Source organism: Barbus barbus (genome assembly GCF_936440315.1).
Source record: "Barbus barbus genome assembly, chromosome: 29".
Classification (NCBI taxonomy): domain Eukaryota; kingdom Metazoa; phylum Chordata; class Actinopteri; order Cypriniformes; family Cyprinidae; genus Barbus; species Barbus barbus.
Genome location: NC_136757.1, coordinates 18,006,467 through 18,018,558, shown reverse-complemented (window position 1 = coordinate 18,018,558; position 12,092 = coordinate 18,006,467). Strand labels below are relative to the sequence as shown.

Sequence of the window (12,092 nt, the reverse complement as noted above, 5' to 3'; positions counted from 1 at the left end):
TTGATGTTGTGGGCCTATATTTCTGCTGGAGGTTCTGGACATCTTGTTTAGAGACATGGCATCATGGATTCTATCAAATACCAACAGATAAAAAATCAATAAGTGACTGACTCTGTTAGAAATCTTATAATGGGCCATGTTTGGATCTTCCAACCGGATGATAGTCCAAAAACAACACAAAAATGGGTCACTGAGCACAAACCCAAGCTTCTGCTGGCCATTCCAGTCCTCTGACCTGAACCCTGTAGAAAATGAGTGAGGTGAACTGAAGAGGAGAAGCACCATCATGGAGCTGGGAATCTAAAGGGTCTGGAGAGATTCTGGATGAAGGAATGGTCTCTGATCTCTTGTCAGGTGTTCTCTAACCACATCAGTCATTACTGGAGAAAATTTAAAGCTGTTAAACTGGCAAATGGAAGTTTCAAAAAGTATTGAATAAAAGGGTGCCGTTAATTGTGGCCAATGTGTATCAGAGAAAAACATTTATTTCATAATGATATTTCCCCCCATTTTAAATTCTTATTCTCCAATGAAAGGTTAGATTTTTGTGGATTTTTTAAATAAAAAATCAAAAGGATTAACAATGCAGATTAACTTTCACAGCCTTCTTTGATCATATTTACCAAGGGTGCAGAAATTTTTGTCCATGACTGTATATAAAACACCAAATAATGAATTTAGTTAATATGATAATAACCCTGCTTTAAACACAATTTTCTTAACGTTCGAGCTGTGACACTAATACAAATCATTATTCAAAACATTCAACATTTTCTCTTTCTCTCTTGTGGTTTACAGCAACAGTTATACGTGTCTTCAGAAAGGGGTCTTACCCAGGTGTCCCTGCACAGGTGTGCCGTTTATGGCAAGGCCTGTTCGGACTGCTGCCTGGCCCGTGACCCCTACTGTGCCTGGGATGGAGAACACTGCTCTGCTTTCACCCCGGCTACCAAGAGGTCAGACCGCATTCATTTACCCCACTGGGTGGACCATGGTCCAACTTTTGTTCAAATGAATTTCTTGACTTCATTAACTGTCTATTTTAATGCTGATAACACGGTCAGTACATGTACAACGCATATTGGTCTTCATCAGATATAATGAAGAGAAACAGAATAGAAAATAAACGGTCTGATTAACAGCAGTTTCACAGTTAAAATAGTCAATAAACTTTTAACCATGAAATCATTTGTGAATGAATCCTTAGGAGAAGCAGAAGGCAAGATATCAAACATGGAGATCCTCTACGGCAGTGCAGAGGATTCAATGCTAAAGGTTTCTAAACAGCCTCTCATACGATACTGGATAATGATGCAGGAGATCTTCAGAAACTTGAATGTGGCCCTTCTCTGACCCTCTCAGTAGAGAAGCGTCTGAGGGAGACGGTGCAGTTTGGGGTTGAGGGGAGCAGCACGTTCCTGGAGTGCCAGCCAAGATCCCCGCAGGCCTCCGTCAAATGGCTCTGCCAGAAGGACGGCAAACGAAAAGCAGTAAGACACTGATGTGACTATTATAAGGCTTTAAATGGATAGTTCACCCAAAAATTTTAGAAGAAACATTATTTCAGTGAAAAAGTATCAAATGTGAAGTTTCACACAATTTATGCTTTTTCTACGGAAGTTCTAAGCGGCCATGCATTATTATAATTTTTCTGTCTTGTTTTCTCGTGATCACGAGTTAATTTTCTCGTGATCTCGACATAATGAAAGTTGTTTTGTCGTTATCACGACTTAATTTTCTCGTGATCTCGACATAACGAAAGTTGTTTTGTGGTTATCTGGACATAACGAAAGTTGTTGATCTCAACGTAAAAACCGTTTTCTCACAACGTAATTGTAGCTATCGTGAGAAAATCAGGGTCGCTATATTGTCTTCGACGATAAAGTTGCAGACCCGACAGCCTCCTTCTCAAGTGTCGAACACTTATGTGTAAGTCGTCAATCACTGACAGACACAGAGCTATTTCAGTTTGAGTGAGTCCCTGATCAAAGTAAAAGCGAATACGATCATCCATGATGCTGCGATGATGCTGCTTCTATAGCATTTTCTCATGCCGAATACACAGAGAAAAGAGAAAATTAAGTCGTGATAACGACAAAACAACTTTCGTTATGTCGAGATCACGATAAAATTAAGTCGTGATCATGAGAAAACAAGACAGAAAAATTATAATAATGCATGGCCGCTTAGAACTTCCGTATTTTCCACTATGAATTATAAGATGATTTGTTCTTTTTCACTTTCAAAAATTTTTATACTTAAAGGGATAGTTCACCCAAAAATCGAAATTCTGTCATAAATTACTCACCCTCATGTCGTTCCAAACCAGTAAGACCTTCGTTCATCTTCGGAACGCAAATTAAGATATTTTTGATTAAATCCGAGAGCCCAGAAATTTTGTTAAAATAGTCCATGTGACATCAGGGGTTCAACCTTAATATTATGAAGCTACAAGAATACTTTTTGTGTGCAAAGAAAACAAAAATAATTACTTTATTCAACAATTTCTTCTCTTCCGTCAGCAACACCCGTGAACGCGGGTTGAAGATAGACATGAAAGAGGGAAGAATTTTTTTTTGTTATTTTTGTTTTTTTTTTGCACTCAAAAAGTATTCTTGTAGCTTTAAAAAATTACAGTTGAACCAACGATGTCACATTGACTATTTTAAAGATGTTCTCACTACCTTTCTAGGCCTTGAACGTGTCAGTTGCATTGCTGTCTATGCAGGGTCAGAATGCTCTCAGATTTCATCAAAAATATCTTCATTTGTGTTGAAATTTGACATGAAACATCCCATTAGATTTATTGTTGTATAGTGTATATTAGGAAATTGCTGTTAAGCCATTAGAAGTATTAATATTAAAGTCTTTTGTCATTAAAATTTGAAATTTATTACGGTGCACTCTCATGTCATTTTGAACTTGTATGACTTTCTTTCTTCAGTGGAAGTTTGAAAAATCTCTCAGGGTTTTTTTTTGTCATTATAATGAAAGTGTTGTTTCGAACTCCTATTGACTTTCATTGTATGGACAAAAGCAGTTGAAACATGCTTTGAAATTCATCTTTTGTGTTTTGTATCATTAATTTAGAAGGCATAAATGACTCCTTTTCCTTCAGCTCAGTCGAGACAAAGATGTCTTGAAGACCGGTCATGGCATCCTGCTGAAATCTCTCACCCAATCGGATGCCGGTCTGTACCACTGCCTGGCAACTGAGAACAACTTCAAACACACCGTGGCACGCATCTCCCTACGGATCCTGGACCGGGAGATTGTGGAGGCGCTGACCGAGTCGGATGTCCCGATCGAACCAGAGCACCGCCGCCACTATTCCCATCACCACCCTCCACCGCCGCCCCCTCCCCCTCAGACCAACCCACCTGCTCTCCAGCTCCACCCACAGCCTGAAGTGCGTCTCATCAACCAGTACTGCCAATCCTACAGGCAGCAGATACAAAGCCAGCCACACAAAGCCAAACGCAACAACCGCAGGCACACAGGAGAACAGGAAGAGGAGGAGCTACAGGAGCAGTGAATGGAACAGCACCTGGAACCCTGTTGACCATGTCCTGTCCATGTGCCGTATCATTATGTTCTTCCTCTAGGCAAACTCGGTCCATTTAATAAAATGATTCATTAGTTTAGACAGATTCAATTGATTCATTAGTTGTATCAGACTGTGTCTGAACTAGATTGATTTTCGTTTTGAGGTACAGTTTGATGCACTTAGTTCCCCTAACTAATCTAAATCTGGCTGTGATGTGCTAACTTCCATAGCTAGCATTAAACTACACAGTTTTCGAAAAGAATTCCTTAAAACGTCCAGCCACACCAGCAAAACTACTGCGGTTTTATGTTGAACATAAGCTATTCCATTCTAATATTCAGTACACCGATGACTACAGTGTAAACATTTGAAAACATGTATGTTGTAGAGGCTTCAAAAGGTATTTGGGATGAAATTGAAAGATCGCTGATTCAGTCAGTTGTCTTTAAACCCCCAGACCATGAAATACAGTTGTGGAAGGAATATTTTGGAGCATTTTAAGATGGTTGGATGTACGTATCCGCACTCTACAATTATAGCACAATATATCTTGCCATCATTTTGACCACTAAAGCTTTTACTTTTCTTGGCATATGCAATTGTTTATAGAGTTTTCTGTAGTAAAGTCCTTGGAAGAACAGGTCAATTTGTATGGACAACTAGAAGTGACAATTAAAATGAAAATTAATATAATATGAAAATATTCATTTAAAATTCAAATGAATATAACCATTGCAACATTAAAATGGAAATAGATCATTTTAGAAATAATAAAATGATAACCTATTTCTATCATTTTACTTTTAAGTGTCACTTCTAGTCCTCCATACATTTGAGCTTTAATTTTAGTCTTGATCCATAACAGAAATTTGAAATCTTGGAACTGTAAAAATTTCTATCAAAAGTGATATTTCAGTATTATTCAAGTTTATTGTTTCAGAAAAAAAAAAACTACAGATAGATTGTGAATTTAAAATCATTGCAATAACAATATTGGATGTTAGATTAAAAATACATTTAAAAATGTTTTACACTTCAAATATGTGGATTGTAAAACAAAATATTTATCTTATACTAAAAATATATATTTTGTCCTTTTTTTTTGTGGAACAAGCAGTTCTTTGCAACATGATTGGATCATTGCCCTGGAAATTTAAATGTTTTATTTGGACAAGACTGTGGACCAAAATGATCAAAATTAAAAGTTATAGGGATTTAAGTTTATAGGGATTATAGGGAGTTATAAATTTATAGGGATTATGCATCAGAATTTCTCCTGTGTGATCAATGAAACCAGACGTAGATAGCTATTAATGTGAAAAGCCCTTCACTTACAATTTTGATTGCAACCAAAATACAAGTCAGTTATCTTCTTTTGTCGTATTGTAAAACAAATGCTTGTCCCCAACTACCATGAGCGAAGAGATCTTCCTTGATTTGAACTGCTGTATATAGATAGTTTTTTTCAGTCTGGTCTCTTCTATCTTTGACTCTGATGATAGTCAGACCACTAAAAAAATTCTCACTCTCAATCCATCGAATTGAAACATTGTGTATTCCACGGTTTGTCAATGGTGATATGTGGTCATGTTTTTTGTATGAACACAGAATCTGTGCTTTGTGTTGTGTGACAATGACACATGTACATAGAAAATGTATGTATTCGACAAGTCACTGGTCAGGATTAAAAACTAACCTCCTCTCTTTCCTCATCTGTCACGTGACCCTCTGTCTTTCTCTTTTTCTCTATCTCTCACCCACACCATACAACATATTTATTGTGAGAGTGTACATATTCATGTGAGTTGTGCTTTTTGGTGGTGGGACAGGGCTGGTTTTGATGGAAAATGTCGTTGTATGTATTGTTTATTAACAGGACCAGGACACATAGAGAGATGCTGAGGAGAAAGAGGTAGATGTTTTTGAAGAAACTATAGTCAGTTAACCAACCTGTAGACATATAGGGCCTATATTTTAACATTTTATCAAACACATTTAAATTAACCTTGGGATTCTCAAGAAAAAATATGGGCAAAATAATTTCTTTTTATAATTTTCCATGAAATATTTCATGTTTGCAGTGTGTTTTAAGCCAGAAATGTCTACCTCTTCAAGCACTTTCTATGGAATATCACTTGACACCAAACTAAAGGACAAAAGCAAGGGAACCGTGTTGTGTAATTTTCTTCTGAGAATATATACTTTGTCTAGCCCACTAATGTCATTTTTTGAAAGGATAAGAGACTGTTTCTCTTCATTGGATGAAAATGTATAATGACCGTGTATAAAAAACGCTTAAAGAAACGCTCTGTGGTTTTAACCCAAGACATGTTATCTGGTCTTAAAGGGTGGAGAACATATTCTAGAGTCTAAACCACATGTCGTTCCTCTCCACAGAGATGGTATTGTGCAGAATGACATCTGACACAACTTCTCTGAAGAACTTTAATGCCACATAGACTTTCTTTGTCCTATTGTGTCTTTCCTTTGGTGTTGAGCTAAACAAAAACTTCCTAAATATGGTTGCTTCCTAAATACTTCCTCTTTGTATTTAACGATGTTTGTGTAGGTTCATGGTAATGTGATTGTTTGTGATAAATATTATTTTATTATCATGGGATTTGGGAGTCCTAATAGGTGTTTTTTAAAGCAATAACAATAAACTGCTGTTTTGTTTTTATCTGTTTGTTTATTTATTGTTCTAATTGTCTGAACAACTGACATATCCATCTACATCAAAAAGTATCATAAATACTTCTTAATTAGATTGTTTTAAGACTCTTTGTAAACATTTTTGTTAGTTCCACATTTGTCCTGTAGGGGGAAGTCTTGTGCAGCCAACAGATATACAGAACATTGTACATGGCTTCAGAAAAATATAGATATTTCGAAAAGGATACAATTTTTGTAATTAAAAGCGTTTGTATTTAAAACCGGTTTCTAGTTAAAAGAGACAGATTTGGAATTAAAACAGTTGTTGAGTCAAAAGTGTATGCACATGGAAATATCCAACATAAAGCTGTGGTTAAACTTGGCAGTCCTATGTTTAGATGAAATCTAACACCACTCCTGGTTTGGCTCAACTAAAGTTCCTTCTTCCTAAATGAACTCACACTGAACTACTGCTGAGCTACTGAAGTGAAAGATGAAGATAAAACAGACCGAAGACAGACCAGTCTTTGAAACAAGGCTGAGACACTGCAAAACAGACTTGAAATCTACTCATTGTCAAAGTTAGGGATTCAGTGCAACTTTAATCTGGAATAACCTGAAGATTTCATGCCTATTGCTAAAATGATTTCAAATGAGCATCAGCTTTATCAGCTCATTTTATGAATTGGTGGATGTCATAAGTTTGTGAACAGAGAGAAGCATTATTCATCCCATTCATCTTCTTCATCTTCATCACCCCCAACATCATCATCATCATCTGAAGAAAGAAAGAGAAAAAAGTTCGTATTTGTTTGGGTCTAATGATAAAAAAAGATTATGCAGATAGATAGGCCTACATAACATGCACGCCGAAGAAATATAATTCTGCCTTTAGCCTACAGTTTAAAAAGACAATAGCTTTTTCGATAGCGCGCCTTTATATGCAAGCAGCAACCTGAAATGCCTTTTAATGCACTCTTTTCTGATTCATATCTTGAGTTTCTTTTGTGTGTGCGTATAAACAACCAACCAATCATAAAACGAAACAGTGCTTGTTTCATTAAATATTCATTAGGTTTGCGCAATCGCAGAAACGTTGACGCGCCGCGCGGCATTTCGGTTTTAGCGTTTCAGAGAAAGTAACGAGTCAAAGAGTAACAGAAAAAAACCCTTAATTTAAGTAAAGAAATGCCGTTTTTTTCTTACATTGATGGTCCAGGACAAACTGGAATACACAGTCATGAAAAAAGTAAGTCAAACTGATGCCCATGAATGAGCTATTTAAACAGCTCGAGTGTATGCAAATATGCAAATAAGAACATTAAGACGCGATTCACAAATGTTAAATATGGAAAAAGATAACCTCGGATTTTGTTAACCCATGTTTTGAATGACCTGTGGTTATAAATAATAGATTTATTAAATGGGTTACCTGAGGAATGGATAACTTTACTCCTTTTCTGCATCACCATCATCAGAGCTCCCACAATTCCACTTGAGGATTCATCTTGAGCTGGAGGATTAGAGTCCGAGGATTCAGACACCTGGCAGAAACACCACAAAAACAATGGTTAGCCCATACCCAACAAAGCACAGTTAAAAAAAAGCAACAACAAAAAAACATTTACACCAAGGTATATGATATAGGCCTATTTAAAATGATAACTATTAAGTTCAATATAACTAGGCCTACGATAATGTAAAAAAAAAAAAAGTTCTGAAAGTGATTCCAATGGTGTTAGCTATGGTTATAGCTGTGATGTGGACTTCCCTATTCTCACTGAATTAGAGCGATTATTATAAAGTTGTCTTTATTATGAACAGCCCTTAATACTTATAGAAATAATTGAACAAAATGCATTGCATCTGCATCTCGCGTACATTCTTTAGCAAACGTCCACGGCGAATTTCCTCCATTAAAGTTCCTCGTCCTCCACCACCAGAGGTGGGAGGAGGAGGTGGTGCTGAGCTGCCAGGGCTACTGGGGAAGTTACTGGCTGAAGAAGGCGGCGGTGGAGGAGGAGGCGGAGGTGGAGGTGGTGCACCGCCACCCATAGGTGGAGGAAGTGGCTTGTGACTGTTGCTGGGGGGTGGTGGTGGCGGGAGAGAAGATGGCATGGGGGGTGGAGGCTCAGAACGGCCTCCAGGTGGTGCAGGTCGGGGTGGACCGCGATGCGGGGGTCCAGGGCAGCGTGAAGGTGGTGCAGGACGTCCAGGTGGGCCTGGGACTGGCGGAAGCCCGCTGCGAGGTGGAGGAGGTGCAGGGGCAGAATGAGGACCTTCTGGACAACAAGCATAATTAAAGTCAAATGAAAATTTATTTTAAAAAAAGGAACCGGGACTTGGTTATATTAATTGGTTGTTGATTGGATGGAGGCAGATCTGAATGTGAGTTTGTGGTCGATTGTGAGAAAGGGGCGGAGTTTATGCAGGCTAAATGATTGGAGAAGTCTGGCATATGTCAACAGAGAAGTCGGAAGACCAAGTCATGACATTTTGATAAAAGAATTATGAGCTCAACATTAAAAATAAACAAATAAAGAATGCATGGATTAATTGCTTATAATAAGATAAAAAGATGCATTTAGAAAATAGATCTGAATAACCATGTCATGCTGACATTAAGGCTCTTATCAAGGTAAAATGATCCAAATCAAACGTCCAAAAATTCCACACAGAGCTTTTTACATTTTAAATTTTTGAATGAGCTCACCCTGTTTCCTCATTTCCTCTTTTACTGCGTCCAGGCCTCCAGATTGCTCAATGAAGTCATAGATGAGCTTAGATGTTTCTTTGTCTGCCAGCTGGGCATCACTGATACCAGCACTGCTGAACAAATTCTTCAGGTCAGGGTCAAGATTGTTGGTCTAGAGGGGCCAAAAGTCAGTGTTCATATATACAGGTTTGTTACTTTTTAACTTTATAATTGCAATTAGAATAAGCATTGAGTATAAGTTTATGTGACTAAATTTGCTTTATGCATTTTTAAGGACATTTATTAAGGACATTTCTTACATCAAACCCAGAGTTTGGATCCCATCCAACATGAGTGACATGTCTGAAGAGGAATGAGAGGTAGCATGATGTCAAACAAATGAAACAAAACTCAAGGTGAGTGTCCAACTTATGGGAAAATTCTCTTACTTGAATCCACTAGGAGCTCCAATATCTGCCTTCGTGATCTTTGGGCCTTTCTTCTTTCCCTTTTTGTCCTTTTTGCCTATGGAGAGTGAGGCTGGTGCAGGGGTCGGCACTGGGGTGGAGCGGTACCTTGATGCCACAATATCTGGGTTCTGGATGTCCACCGTGGCCATTACAATTGGCTGTGAAACTGGACCTGGTTATTGAACATATGTAGATTAAACACTTGCATTTGCAATGCGTTACACCATGTGAACACTGCAGGATAAGTTAAGGGAACATTTCAACCAAAAATTTATTTTTATCTTCTGCTGAACACAAAAGAAGGTATTTTGAAGAACAAACACTGTCTAAAACAACACTGGACACCATTGAATTTCATTACATAAGAAAAAGATAGACTGGGACATTTTTCAAAATGTCTTCTTTAAGTCACACAGGTTTGGAGGTGAGGTTGAGTAATGATGATAGAACTGAAACTTCTGCATGAAGTGTTTAAAATGTTTAAAAGTGACTCACCATTTGTCGGAGGTGTTTGTGGTAGTGTCCGGTTTTCTGTTAATCAAAATAAAACCAGCCTTAAAATGCTAATCTAACAGTTAATACTAAGTGTCTGTTTAAACTTGTGCACACATACCTTGAGACGGAGCATGCAGTTTTTTTTCTAAATATGCATATATAAAAAAGGCACAAAGAGATATTGATGACATATGAGTATTTATGGGAAATGAGCCTAGCAAAAATTAATATAAAATACGAATGAGAATGACAGTAACTGACCCTGGCGATTGGATCTCTGATTAATCTTTTCCACACTGATGTTTCTGAAAAATTCAGCTTCTGTCTCACTGGCAAAGTTCAAACCTACTTGACAGTCCTGAGAGACAAGTGCATTCAAATATATTAGATCTCTCAGATTGCGAGATTTTGATTTTCCAGTGAAAATTGGCACAACGTTGAGTTTTGGCTTGAATCGAGATTTTTAAAGGGCCTGTACCCACATCAGCTGCAAAAGTGTGGAAGAACCTCATTGGACAGCTATATGTCATCTGATTATACAGCTCCTGCTCCCAAACCATTTTGCCTTCCTGAAAATAAATAAATAACATGAACGTGCACAAATATTATCAAAGTCTAAATGGTGCTACCACCGTAGGACTTCATGAGCTGAATTGAGTTACTGTGACTCATAACTCAAAGCAGAAGTGTATCTTTATTTAATTTCAGCCTGCTTGGCCACAGGTTAAGCTTGGTCATGCTAGCAGGAGTCAGTACAAATCAATTTATCACAATAATGTATAATCTCAGAGAACATCTCTATCTGCAAAGATGCTAGATGCGTAAACATTCTGCATTACAGTTCTGATGAATTAAAGAGCAGTTATATGTTTTTTGCACTACAGATTAGAATCTGAATTTCTAACCTTTATGTCATAAAGCCGGATGTAGTATGAACGTTTAGGATTGTCCTTAATGAAACAAACAACTCCAGTGTGTTGGAGACTCCATTGGGTCGGACTGTGAGGAAGAGCCATGTACAGCTGAACAACCGCTGTGGCCATGGTCTGCACACACACACACAAACACAATAAACTGACATAAAAGTGCATTAATAAAAGATTAATGAGTGAAGTATTACAATGAAAGCTAAAGACATCAGCATCCTCTACAACAACAGGAAGTGGCCTCATGCAGCATTTCCTGTCACTCCAGTTAAACTTTGCCGTTACATACATCATTTGTCACTGCAGACAGACTAGCAATGTTGTGAAATGAACATTCTAAAGAAATAAGTTATGTTTTGTATTTAAATATTCTAATTGAAATATTCCTAGGTGGAGCTAATTGCAAAATTAATTGTCTTTGGATTAAATACTTTGGCTTTTACAGCATGTTCTGTAACAGGTTGTTTTGTATGCATTCTCTTCATCTTTTTCATTCCGCACACAGACAACGAAACAGCTTGAAAAGCTGAGTCTCACTTTGACCTTTAACTGACACCAATAGTAACAGCTCCAATCTCATCTGTGACTTCTGCACCATGTCTGTCCTTTCAGGAGTTTCTCTTTTATATCTGATTGATTTATATCCCCAAAACATCCTCTGTAGGACAGAATGTCCATCCGCGATTGGCCTTCTAATCAAAGTGACTTCACTCACCATGCATCTCCTTCCCAGCAGCTCTAGCAGGCGTTCATTCTCCTGGCTGCTGAGGAGAGAACTGAGTGCGTTCTCCTGCCCCTTGGTTTTTCCTCTGCTCATCTCTCCTTGATGTAATGGACACTCAGATTTTGGGACTCCACGCTTGGGGCCCTTGCTTAGCCCACAGTACCTGCCTGAAGCCTTTTTAGAACAGGCAAATGGCTCGAAGGAACTGTTGCTTCCGTGTTCTGTAATCTGCTGTAAATGCAGCACAGCAAAAGAGAACAGGAAGAAAGAAACCACTGCGCAGATCTGCTCTCAGAATGTCGTGGACAGGCACGTGTTCCTTCGCTCACATAAAGAAAGGAGGAGCACCTGGAATATCTTCCTTCACTCATAGAAGGAATATATATTTATAGTAATTAAACAATACACTTAAGTAAAATGTAACTCGTTGAATATATTGAATATTTATAATGTGTTCATATTATATTTTTTATTATATTAGTATTAGTATATTAAAACATTATTTACATGTTAAAGATAAAGAGATAATAGGAAAAATAAGTATAGGAATGAACAATAAGAAGTCAATACTGATAGAGTGCTT

The 12,092-nt window shown here is 37.7% G+C and overlaps 2 protein-coding genes across 4 annotated transcripts in view; one reads left to right on the top strand and one right to left on the bottom strand.

Moving 5' to 3' along the window:
* LOC306849638 (semaphorin-3F-like) overlaps window positions 1-6,221 on the top strand; it is a 52,496-nt gene extending 46,275 nt beyond the window's left edge. Inside the window, exons 15-18 of one of the 2 annotated variants that reach the window (XM_079384815.1) lie at window positions 799-956; window positions 1,208-1,275; window positions 1,366-1,490; window positions 3,119-6,221. In XM_079384815.1, the coding sequence (XP_079240941.1) occupies window positions 799-956; window positions 1,208-1,275; window positions 1,366-1,490; window positions 3,119-3,535 (768 nt within the window). In that variant the 3' untranslated portion in view covers window positions 3,536-6,221. Of the gene's footprint in view, window positions 1-798; window positions 957-1,207; window positions 1,276-1,362; window positions 1,491-3,118 lie in introns of both variants that reach the window. The other variant, XM_079384814.1, reaches the window with a different exon arrangement.
* On the bottom strand, window positions 6,217-11,773 carry LOC306849642 (actin nucleation-promoting factor WAS-like). Of its 2 annotated transcripts, none has more exons than XM_079384819.1 (12): window positions 11,501-11,773; window positions 10,765-10,905; window positions 10,342-10,428; window positions 10,121-10,217; window positions 9,978-10,004; window positions 9,860-9,895; window positions 9,344-9,536; window positions 9,215-9,257; window positions 8,913-9,066; window positions 8,081-8,481; window positions 7,632-7,743; window positions 6,217-6,977 (listed from the first exon to the last, which is right to left on the bottom strand). In XM_079384819.1, the coding sequence occupies exons 1-12, from the start codon at window positions 11,600-11,602 to the stop codon at window positions 6,922-6,924; spliced, it is 1,449 nt and encodes a 482-aa protein (XP_079240945.1). In that variant the 5' UTR covers window positions 11,603-11,773; the 3' UTR covers window positions 6,217-6,921. The 2 variants fall into 2 exon arrangements, with proteins under 2 accessions (XP_079240945.1, XP_079240946.1); XM_079384820.1 differs by having other exon boundaries at window positions 8,081-8,478.
* Window positions 11,774-12,092: the final 319 nt, after the last annotated feature.